Here is a 12,317-nt window from a genome sequence, read left to right as displayed (position 1 = left end):
TGTATGTCTGGATCCCACCCAAGCAGATTTGGATTTGGATTTGGATTTGGGATTACTTCCATTTGTTGTAGCTCCTCCCATCTTTTGTTCCCTTGAAAAAGTTAATTGCTATTTTGTATCTGGTTCTGCATCCTTGAAAATTACCCGCAGCTCGATTATTCAGTTCCTTTTCTCTCTAAGATATGGGGATTTTGTCTGGATCCTACTGAAGCAGATGTTGCTGAAACATCTGGTTCCAAGTGTAGCTCAAGGCCGAGCTGGTTCAATCTTCCCAATTGTGAGACTCAGATGTTTATTTATGACGCTGCAACAGGAAATCTGTGGATTACTCTATGCTTTGGGCTCTTATGAATGGAGTAAGTTACATATGTTTTTGTTAGTTTTTGTGTTAGTTATATTAATCTTGACAGTTATATCAGCGGTCAGGTCACTACTGCATCTGCAGTTGGTAAAATAAGAACTAGAGAGCCTAATTGAATTGCCCTGTGAATTTATGGAAACCATTTTTTACAGCAAAGTATTGCTAGCAATGTGTGGTAGCTAGCTGCAACAAGGAGTTTATGAACATTATGAGAAGATGTCTGGCGACGGCTTTCAGCTAGCATCTAGGTGTTGTTTGTTGCCATGAGCAAGATACCATGCCTCACTTGCTGTGCTTATGTAATTTCAGTCACATTTTCTGGAAACGGTTGGGAGGTATTTTTGGCTTTCTTGAATACATTTTTTTAAGAGGTAATGTCCTCTGTAAAACAGAAAAGTCCATTTGTGAAGGAGGTGTGGCCAACTGCTGCTTGTACTACAATCTGGGAACTATGTTCCAAAGAAACAAGGTAATATTTTTAGGGTAGCAAGCCAAGTGTGTGAAGGTTTAAGGCTAGAATTATGCAGTTGGTCTTTGAAGGTGGTTTACAGGATGAAAGGAAAAATGTGGAACCAAATATACTGAACTTGTACAGCCACGAGTCTCATAAATCATAAATGGCATGTTCCTGATGTAAACACCCTAATATTATTATAAGGTTGAAAGGAAACTAATCCCAATACACATTACAATTCTCTGAAAAGCTCTGCCTCTTTCTAGAGGATTGTCCTGCTTTTACAGGCAGAACCTGATATGGAAATACCGTGCACGTGTATCCTAATACCTTTACTAGTAAGTCTTCTGTTATTAGTCGTACACGGTTCTACAATTCTTTAAAGATCAATGGGTACAAGAAGTGATCATGATAATGAATAAGATAAACTCCAATAGCAGAATATTATTTCATATGCCATTTTTCAAATATATATATGTCATTTTTCATTGTTTTCATCTCCGATGTATTTGGCATTGATGTATTCAGTTTTACCATATTAATGAAACCAAAGATGTTTCCTTCAAACAAACAAAATATTAATCTCAGGATCCAACCTTGGTCTGACAAGTTCAGTTAAGGGACACCTGGTTATGGGGTGCTAGTAGTCTGTTTAGTTTAATTAGTAGTTAATTAATCATCTAATTCCTTTAAAATCCTAAGCTCATAAGGTTTCATGTTGAACTGTGACCATCACCCACTCACAGAATTGCTCCGCTTCACTTTTACTAGAGAGAAAAACAAGGCTTCTTTTCACAAAATATACAGAAATTTGTTTATTCATCACGGAAACAAAAACCAAAAAAAATCGAGAGAAAAAAACCCTCAAAAGTCCTATTTCCGTTCTCCTTCTCTCTTCTTCACTATTAGTTTTCGGCTAGGGTTTCTTCTTGATTTTCATTGTACAGGGAATATCAGTTACGGTTCTTCTTTTCTTACGGCATCATATTGTTGGTTATAATTGGAGGGAAGCATATTCTCCTGTGTTGATTTTAGGTTCTTCTTTTTACGGTTTGATATTGTGAATTATAACAATGTTTATTCTTTCATCTATATGAACTCAGTCAGATCCCTAACCAGGTTTGAAGGTTCCATTAATAGCGGTGGTGAAGGTTGCAGGTAGGGTTTAAGGTTTAAAGCTTAGGACCAATTTGGTTCAATTTAATGGCTGTGAATCACCGAAATTCCATCTTTTTCGTTGAAAACTCAGTATAACCTAAAATCATTATTCAAGAATTTGGATCTGTAGGGTTTCACAAACTTTTCTTGAGGTAATGAAGTAGATTATTCAAGAATTTGGATCTGTGTATGCCTATGAGTAGTCAGAGAGAAAGAGAGAATGATTTGATTGGTAAGATAAATCAGTAGTTTCGTTTTATTTTCAGTTTACTTTTGAGAAAAGTAAATGATTTTCCTGTTCTTCATATGCTAATTTCTTAATAGGGTTCTTATGTTATAACAGGTTTGAAGTTTGGGGTTTTGATTTTTATGAAATTATTGTGTTTTGGATAATTGAAGAACATATTTTATTGAAGAATTGAAACTTTATTAGGTTTGTGATATTATTGAATTTCCTGTCAGAGTGTTATTGTTATAATATCATAAGGTTTCCTACTTTTTGCATTAAGTGAAACTAGATAGTGTGAAAAATGGCCAAGTGAAAGCTTCAGCAGATTCATAGTATCTCATTCAATTGCTTTGTTAATTGGTTATTTTATTTTTGTTAAAAGGTAATTGTAGATGTGTCTGATATAGTGATATGTCGTTGTGCTTTGAATATTTTTCAAGTAAGAAAATGATGGAAATACAAGTTAGATTATGATTAGTTCAAACAGTGGATTTTCCATGTGCAGGTTTGAAACTGTTTTTCTCTCCACCAGGTTGTATATTTTTTAAGTTCAGTTATGCCGTTATGTATATTTGAATACTAATTTTGGTATATTTACTTTTAAAAGTAGATAGTTAAACAACTTACAAGAAGGTGTGTTGGTTAACACCATTTTGCATAATCGTATTACATATTATCCAAAGGTCTGAGTTATGTTTTTTATTAATTATTTTGCTTTTGTTTTTGTTTCATCATTGATTTCGAAATACAATTACCTTGGGTTTAGATAGCAGGTTAAGGTATACTCGGTGGAGGAAGCAATCTTCTTAATTTGGTTGTCGGTTCCAGTGTTATTCAGTTATAGTTCCCTATTGTTTGGTTGCAGGTGCTAATTTATCCAAGTCAACAGTTAACTGATCACAAAGAAATGGAGATGGTTAAGCAATACTCTGTATCCTTTTTAAATAACAAAGGTTGATCTTCTTCAGCCAAGATTCATCATCTTCCATCATTCTATTCTATTCTTTTTATGGTTTGAGAGATAGAGATAGTGGATATCTTGGTAAGCATAATCTTCTTATACGCACACTGAATGCTTACAGTGGCATGGAAGGAATTTGTTGGTTTCTACTGTTACTCTTTGCAAGGGTATGATCTTCTTATATGCACACTGAATGCTTACAGTGGCATGGAAGGAATTTGTTGGTTTATAAGCTATTACTCTTTGCTGGGGTATGATCTTATATGCACACTGAATGCTTATAGTGTCATGGAAGGAATTTGTTGGTTTCTAAGTTATTACTCTTTGAAGGGGTTGTGGTTTTGCTCACATTGGGTATTCGAAGTAGCTACTTTCGCTGATTGGCTTCTGAGCTATTATTCATAATACTATGAGTAAGGAGTATTGATAATGGCTTAGGGTTTCTGCAATTACATCGGATCAAGTTTGGTGGTCCGCTTTTCAAACACCATTTAATTGTATTACTACCAGCAGGCCTTTTCACTCCTTGAATACAATATTTCTATCCTATCGAGTTGGTTTTTAGTTCCATTGCAGGTGAATGAACTAAAATTAATGGAATCAGCTGACGCACATTAGCATTTAGCAGGATCAGAGAACTTCAGGTAGTCCATTTTTGGTTCATATATTGCTTACACTTAGAACTACATATGATATTGATGTTATCATTGTTAATCTTTCATACATCATCTCATTGTTACTCAACAATGTTTTTAATGTTTGTGGTGATGACCCAACTCGATATCGTCCTTTCAGATGAGTTAACTTCTAGAGATAATTTTAATTATCATATTTTGATTGAGTACTCATTTACAATGTTCAAGAGTACTCATTTTAATTATTTGACCATATTTCAGTCGATAAGTTGAAATGTGGACGTTCTCATACAGTGCTTGGCCTTTTCTTCTTCGTAAAATCGGAAAGATTTCACACACTACCTTTTAATTATATATTTGTTCTTATCGTGTTAATGCTTAACTTGGAGGGAGAAAGGCCATTTTTTTTTCTGCTGATATCAGGTACCTTCTCAAGTTTTATTTTATATATTAACAATGTGGTCATTGTGAATATTTTTGTGCTAAGTTTCCTCTTTCTATTGATCGCTTTACATACATTCTTGGTTTTTGTCTATCGCAGGGTGTGGGTTCACTAAATGGTGCTCATAACTCACAATCCAAGAACCAGAGCCGTTATTTTTATGGAATAACCGACATGGCATCCTAGACATGATGTGTTTGCTAAGATCTGTCTTTGGTAAACTCATATGTGGAAATTGTCTTTGTGCAAGCACCTGTTGCGTAAGGAGTGGAAAGCTTTGTTGTTGATTTTATTATGGAAAGCTTAGGGAAAACTTTATACACGCACTAAGCTGATCACTTTTTGAACAGTCAAAGAAGATGAGGACATAATTGAAATGAAGCAGTCAATGGGGTATGAGAGATCAAAGAGTATATCTGTTTGTAAAATACTATGTATAATTTACCCTTATGTGTTCAGAATATTAATGTAAAAGCAGGTCATAATTCATATTTTTATTTATTTTTGTATAACTCTTAATCAGCATACTCGATTCCATTTAGTTTTGAACCCAAAAGCAAGTCTGAAGTCTTGCATTAACAAGACTTCTCCGTAACTATTTGAGAAATATATCTTGATTCGAACAACTAAGGTTATTTTACTGGTAGTGAATAAATGATTAAAAAATAACCAATCTTTCCTTGGATTTGGGTTTACTGTTGATTCAAGGTTTACCACATCAAAATCATGTGACAGCAAAATAAAAAATGCACTAGGACGAAGCCACACGATACTAAATCGAAAATGCATCGGGAGTTCGGGACGGGGAGAGGCGAAGCCGAGCCACACCTAATCAAAAATCCTAAGTGACGGGCGAGGCAAAACCGAGCCACACCAATGGGAAAGGCGAAACACGAACCACGCCAGATTAAAGCGACGGGCGAGGCGAAGCCGAGCCACACCAATGGGAAAGGCGAAACGCGAACCACGCCAGATTAAAAATGCATCAGAATAGGGCGAAGCCGCGCAACGCCAAATCAATAATGCTTCGGGACGGAGCTGGACCAATCCGAGCCACACCAAATCAAAAATGTATCGTGGCAGGGCGGGGCAAAGCCCTGCGAAACCAGATAAAAATGCATGACGGGACGAGACTAAGATACATCACACCAAATAAAAAAATATGGTTCAGAAAAAAAGATGCCCGATGCGTAGCATGTACCGTTATCGAAACCCAATTTTATACAGAAATTGGCGACACGAAATAAAAAAAATGAATCGGATCAAATCGGGACAGGGCGAGGCGAAGCCGAGATTTACCAAATCATATCGAGTCTGGGCAAGGAAAAGCCGAAGCCCAGTTTTACCAAATCATATCGAGACGGAGCGAGGTGAAGCCGAGCTTTACCAAATCAAAAATATGGTTCAAAGAAAGAGGCAGTGATGCATTGTATTTGTAGTTGGTGCATAACTATGTCGTTCTATTTGTAGTTATAGATTGAATTGGTGAACCAAGTTTGCGAAGTCGCCCGGGCATAGCCCGGGCACAAAATCTAGTTATTATTAGTTGCTAAGTAGGATTAGTAGAGTGTGTGTGTGACTGGCATACGTGCACACCAAACCCTATCATTTATCTTCCATTCTTTGTTGTAGAACTCATTATGAAAAATTAATCAGTAAAGTTATATTTTCTTTCTCAAATTTCTGTTCTTCCCAATCCAATCTCTATCCTTAGAGATTCTGAGTTGTTTCTGTGCTAATTTGTAAGGCATGTCCTTACAATTGGTATTAGAGCACTCTTTCCTGAGTGACCTTACCATGAAAAATCAAGCAGAAATCAAAGAATTTACCAGTAGAGTTGATATCTTAGAACACGATATATATGAAGCCAGAATAGCATTATACCATGAATTATTCGATTTGAGAATGAAGTCTATAAGTCTAATCTGGGATAAAAATTCACCAGATCATGATTTCAATCATCTACAAATTGATATTCTCATTTCCATCACCGAGAAAAAGTTGGAGTCTCTACAAATTGAGGAGGTTGGGGATCCGGAAGCTAAGAAGATGGAGGATGAGGTTATGATGGAAGAAATGATAACTGATGTTAATCAAAACTCTTCAATTCCATCAGAGGAAGCATGAGACGATTCTCTCAATCTGGAATTCGTGATTAATTCGTCGTTTTTTTTCGATGAAGAAAAAGACGATTCAACCACTGATGCAGTCAGATTAATTCCTTCTAAAATCGACGGAGCTGGGGATGTTGGTGAAATTCAGAAAGGGGATTCAAGGTTCCTAGCCTACCAGGAAGGTAAACCCTTCATTTTTGAAAGTAAATTCCCTAGTGCCGAATAGGGTTTCATAGTGAGAAAGGTTCCGAAAATTGAGATGTCATCCATCTTATTCATATCTGGAATTACTTTTTATATATGTTGTTTTACCTAGTTCTGATTCTGGCCGTGTGTTATTTAATCGTGGGAAATATCTTGAAGTTGTTGAAAGGTATCCTTATTGTGTTAGAAGCAGTTCTAAGTTCAGTTTTGATATGCTTACTTCTTGCTTGGTTAATTTTTATGGGTCAGTTCTAATGAATGATTATGATGGAAAATGTGTTAATGAGATGGTTTGTTAACATGGGTACTGGTCAGATTTGATGTTCAGTGAAACAATTCCTGGTATAGTAACTAAAGTGGCGTTGTTGGTACTGCTCGGATATATTTTATTAAAATGTCTGACAGTGTAGATTGGAGTTTGAGCTATAGCAGAGCTGATTTTCTTCTAAAACTTCAAAGGGGTCTGGAGAGTTACAATTCTTCTGTTGATAAATGTCCCTTCCTTAAATTCGATTCTATTCGCATTGTGTTTGATCCGGTAAAGAAAATTGATGTACTAAGAAGTGGGAATTATGTATATGAGCTAATTCTGGGAGTCTGGTACTGTTTTGAAGTGCTATTTGAGTATTTGTATATGTTTTTGTTTGGTATAAATGGTGATAGTGGAAATGCTAGTATGCTGGTTGGTAAAATAATGCAGCTAGAATGTGCTCCTAGGGATAAACTGATACTCCATTCGACAAGGAACAACAAGCCTGGTAATGAATGGAGTTTACGTGGCCAGGAATCCCTTAAAAGGGTAGTGGGAATCAAAAAGATGTTTGTAAAGACAAATGGTAGTGGTTTAAAATGGGTTTTCATGCTAATACTTGGGTCACCAAGCCTTATCATTTGTGGCAGTAATGCTGGGAGTTCCAACAAAGTGGAATCATATGAATGGGGATGGGGTATCTTGAACAGAGTCGTAAAAGCTGAGGAAATGAGTGTTGATGGTGCTCTACCTTGTACTCAAAGGGTTCAAGACAATATTGAAACAAGAAGGGTTAAAGATGTGATTGCAAGAGTTATGAGAGCTCTGTATAAAGAAGATTATACTATAAACTTGCAGTTGAGATGTGTTTTACTTGTTCAGCGTATGCTTATTTTGGTCACTGCTCAACATCTAGCACGTTGGTGGCGGGACAAAATGCATTCTAGCAGAGTAGCAATGTTAGTTAAAGCCCAAGGATTTCATAGTAGTCTCCTGAACCACGGTGATGGACTTGCGTATTATATGATGAAGTATTTCACACAGGAAGTCCGAACTTCACGGTTAAATCTCTGAAGCCTATTCGTGATGATACCCTAACTCATTTTCCTTCATACACAATCAGGTTTACCAAGGTATCTTTCTTCATATACATAGTTCTGATTACTTTAGTATGTGCTGGTTTATCCGATGATAAGTATATTCGAGTCTTATTGGGTCGTGGTAAAACAACTGAACTTGATGCGAGGTGTTCTTCTCATGACAGGAATATTTCCAAATTCTACACTACTTCTTGTTTGTTTATTTGTAATGGGTTGTTTTTCATGGATGCTTATGAGCTAATTTTGGAATTTGGACACCATTTGGGGTGGTTAATTGGGATCTCAAAGGTGTTTTTGTTCGTTACAAATGGTGGCAGCATAGAGGCTTGCGAATTAATTGATGAATCCATGCAGCAAGTTCTCTTTACTATTTTGAGACTTCATGTGACAAAGGAAAATAAATCTGATAATGCACAAGGAACTTCTTATCAGTTGCTGGTTGGATGTCATATTCAAATGAAAGGAGCTTCGCAAGGGTTCACGCAGATGGAACACTCTTCCCAGTTAGTGTTATGCTTCTGGTATGGGAACTGACCATTCTACAGAAATACAACTATTTGGTTTTCTCATCTCAGTTTGGTTTCATTGTATTCACTCTCGGATTATGGAGTACGGCAATTACCAATGGTTATATACTAGTTATCGTTGAGTTTCCACTGGGAGTACCTAGCTCTATGGGCTGTGGGAGTATTAGATGGTGGGAGTATCATCAGATTTGGCGGGGACTTATAAAAAACTCAAATGTGGAGTTGTTACTTACTCAATACAGAGACGAACATAGAGAAATGGGTTTGGAACCAAGTACTCCCAATAAACAAAATCACCACAACATAAGAATTGCCACTGCCGTATGGGGTGTTGGTGCTGAGGGCTGTAGTATTTAAGCTGGTTATCTTATTGGAAATCGTCAACATTGTTCCTTCTTGGAGTTCAGTCCTCCATCTTCAGTTTACACAGCTAATTGTGCAGGTGAAACTTACTGCTTCCTTACTGCAGTGACTCTTGTTTTTGTAGTCTTGCAAATGAGTTTAGTGGGAGGTAACAACAATGGCAAATTAAAATTATGGTGTCACCACTTGTCGACAAAAGGCCAAAAGCAGCTGAAGACCAACAAGAAGTTGGCTTTCCAAGAAAAGGAACGCAGGTGATAGTTTTTATGTTAGTAGAGAAGGCAGGTTTAAGACTACATCTTCACATACAATTTCATCGCAAAAAATTTAATACGAATATGCTTGTTAATACCTCAACTGATAGTAGAGAAATTCTTCTTGCGCTGAAAGATGGAACATCGATTATTTTTGAAGGACAACCAAGCTTGATGCATTCCATTCAGTTGAGTGGTTTCCAGCATTTCATGGACCTAGGTCATGACGTTGTGAAGTTCATAATTGCAACAACATTTGGATAGAGCTGCAAGTCGGCAACAGATCTGTTCTTTATGGGTCGAGCTCATTTCATATCCTTGAGGACAAGGATAAATGGAAGGAGTGGGATTTTTCAGGACCCAACCTTGGTCTGACAAGTTCAGTTAAGGGACACCTGGTTATGGGGTGCTAGTAGTCTGTTTAGTTTAATTAGTAGTTAATTAATCATTATTATTAGTTGCTAAGTAGGATTAGTAGAGTGTGTGTGTGAGTGGCACACGTGCACACGAAACCCTATCATTTATCTTCCATTATTTGTTGTAGAACTCATTATGAAAAATTAATCAGTAAAGTTATCTTTTCTCTCTCAAATTTCTTTTCTTCCCAATCCAATCTCTATCCTTAGAGATTCTGAGTTGTTTCTGTGCTAATTTGTAAGGCAGGTCCTTATAATTGGTATCAGAGCACTCTTTCCTGAGTGACCTTACCATGAAAAATCAAGCAGAAATCAAAGAATTTACCAGTAGAGTTGATATCTTAGAACAAGAAAACATCTAATATGGAATATCCATTATCTATGTATTCTTTTTAACATAAAGGAAACAAACATGCCAACAAAAAATAAACCGAGAGAGCCACGCATGCGCAATCCTCGTTAAATCTGTGGTAGCAAGAAACTTTATGATGATGTAAATAAATGTCCTCTCCCAAAATAATTTCTTTTTAACATTTAGGTCATACTTTAATTCATGACAGTCGAAAATTGAGACCATCAGTTAGCATCCATTCCCAGTCAAAACTCTCATATAAGTAATATCACAGTCACTAACCTTATCTTCTTTCTTGATCATCTTTTAAAGGTCTTCAACTATCTCTAACCATCAACAGAATTAACAATAAGAATAACAAGTATTTTTTTTATCCAAAAATATTATCGGACATAAACTTGTTAATTTAGTCTTAAAATCCAGAAGGGGTTGTAAATGATCCAAAACAAGCAACCTAAAACCGGTTTTTGTGATTCGTTTCATTAAAGGAAGTTAAAAGGGGTTTTAAAATTGGATTACCCGATTTTGTTGGGGTTTTGCCATTTTAGTGAAGTTAGATTTTGTGTGGTTGATGAAATTAATTTCTCGAGTCTGATCCAAAACCCTAGCGCCCAGTTTAGAAGATACATATACAAAGTTTCTTTGAGTTAATAGACATGATATCGGTGGTTTGCCGGGGGTATGTTACGTATGTAAAATAAATGTTTTTGACGTGTAGGAAGATTCTTTTAGATGGTAGGCAGATAAAGAGATACCATTAGTGTTTCTAGGGATATACAAAGAAACTCTCAAAAAAAAAGTTGCCATTTTCTTTATTTTCATTCTAGACGGACCGACAAACTAACCAAACTTATTTTCATAAACAAATTTAAAGATTTCACCTATTTGTCATCCACAATTTTCCTATTTCCCACCCTTATCAGAATTCTTAAAGTGACTGTGCTTTTCAGTTCTATTTTTTCCTATATACCACCTACAAAAGCTGAACTAAGCTTGACTATAACTATTTCTTATTCGTCTTCTTATTCAGTAATCTTCGTTTTCATCACAATACCATAAAACGTTATTAATTAGAATTTTGTTCAATTATAGTACACAAAAAACTTATTGTTTCTTTATGTTTTATCATTTAATTCATCGAGATTTTATGACTATTATTATTCGTTTCAAATTTATCAAACCAATTTGTTAATGTATCGATCGTTTTAAATTTATCAAACCAATTCGTTAATGCATAACTCAGTTTGTTGATAAGTTATGGAAGTCTCCAATTTACTGATGAAAATAATTTGAAGTTACATAGTCAAAACCCTATGATGGAATAACATCCGTAGTCATCCAGACTACGACAACTTAAAACCGTCGTAGTCGTCCTGAATTTGCCGACTGACTTCCTTTGTTGTTTCTGAATTGTAGTCACCACGACATGAACTACTAGGAAAGGATGTAGTCCTCATGAATAAGACTGTCAAGAATAGTCATAGTCGTCCAGATCTGCCAACCACGAATTTCAAATTTCTTGAATAGTTTTTGAATTTTAGAAAAGATCGACAAATTACGACTGTACTTTGATTTATTTGGAAATACAGCTGTCAGTAATTTTTGAAAAAATTATTGTGGACCCGATAGTTATGATTGAACATATTAGAAATTTTTTATAGTCCACCCCATCTATATATTCACATGCTAATTTCATCATCCATTAGAAAAAATTTCTCACCCTTTTTAGTCGTCTATTAAATCCGATGGATAACATTTGTTGATGCTTTCTTCAAAAAGGAAGATTTATTCATGGATATGGTTTTATTCTATATTCAGTTTATCAGAAATGTTTTATGCATATTTCAGCAAGATCATATTGGGAAACTACGACGGTTCATGTAGAAGCAAAAACTTTACTAAAGGCAGGTAAATGGCTAACATATAACATTTTGTCTAGTGTCTTAATAGTAAAAACTGCAAACATCTAGCGGATATGATCAACAAAAGAAACATATATCCCATGGAAAACAAAAAATACAATTATGTATCAATATCAGTCCCGGAAGATCTCCCTCGGGCTCAGGTAGAACATGCTAACATGAGCATAAGACAACGACGGACTCTATAGCAAAGCAACGAGGATTCAAAAACCCCAACATAAGTCGACACATCTACAACAAAGAATTTGAAAGTCCAGTATATGTGATGTAATATTTTCAATAAGGAAGAAATTGTTGAACTATTATATTATATTACTATTTATTAATTAATATTGTTAGAGTACTGCTCGGTCGAACTCGCATGCGTTGTTATCTCAAGCATGTTTGTCAATGTTAGTGATCAAAACTATAAGTCTTGATTTCTAGTCTACTATTAGCTAAGTCTCGGACCAGGATAGAAAGTGTAGTTGAGCTCAAGACTCCATGGCGATCATCATACAAAGACGAAGAACTACTCAAGGAACTTGTGGAACTTCATCGACTAAAAGGTATGTGGAGACTTGAACTTATCTATC

The 12,317-nt window shown here is 35.8% G+C and overlaps 1 protein-coding gene and 1 long non-coding RNA gene across 4 annotated transcripts; both read left to right on the top strand.

Annotated features, from left to right (window-relative positions):
* The first annotated feature begins 1,554 nt into the window (after positions 1-1,554).
* LOC113284806 lies at positions 1,555-4,749 on the top strand. 3 transcript variants are annotated; one of them, XR_003328405.1, is made up of 3 exons: positions 1,555-1,973; positions 2,104-4,221; positions 4,340-4,749. It is a non-coding gene; the product is annotated as an uncharacterized LOC113284806 (long non-coding RNA). The 3 variants fall into 3 exon arrangements; XR_003328403.1 differs by having other exon boundaries at positions 1,555-3,807; positions 4,060-4,221; XR_003328402.1 differs by having other exon boundaries at positions 1,555-4,221.
* A 1,076-nt stretch (positions 4,750-5,825) lies between these two features.
* On the top strand, positions 5,826-9,634 carry LOC113284790. The gene is made up of 2 exons (XM_026534181.1): positions 5,826-7,941; positions 8,073-9,634. Exon 1 carries the CDS (start codon positions 6,953-6,955, stop codon positions 7,880-7,882), a length of 930 nt encoding a protein of 309 aa, XP_026389966.1. The 5' UTR covers positions 5,826-6,952; the 3' UTR covers positions 7,883-7,941; positions 8,073-9,634.
* The last annotated feature ends 2,683 nt before the right edge of the window (positions 9,635-12,317 follow it).

Source organism: Papaver somniferum, chromosome 1 (genome assembly GCF_003573695.1).
Source record: "Papaver somniferum cultivar HN1 chromosome 1, ASM357369v1, whole genome shotgun sequence".
Lineage (NCBI taxonomy): Eukaryota > Viridiplantae > Streptophyta > Magnoliopsida > Ranunculales > Papaveraceae > Papaver > Papaver somniferum.
Note: the sequence above shows the minus strand (reverse complement) of the source record. Positions and strands in the feature narration are given on the sequence as shown.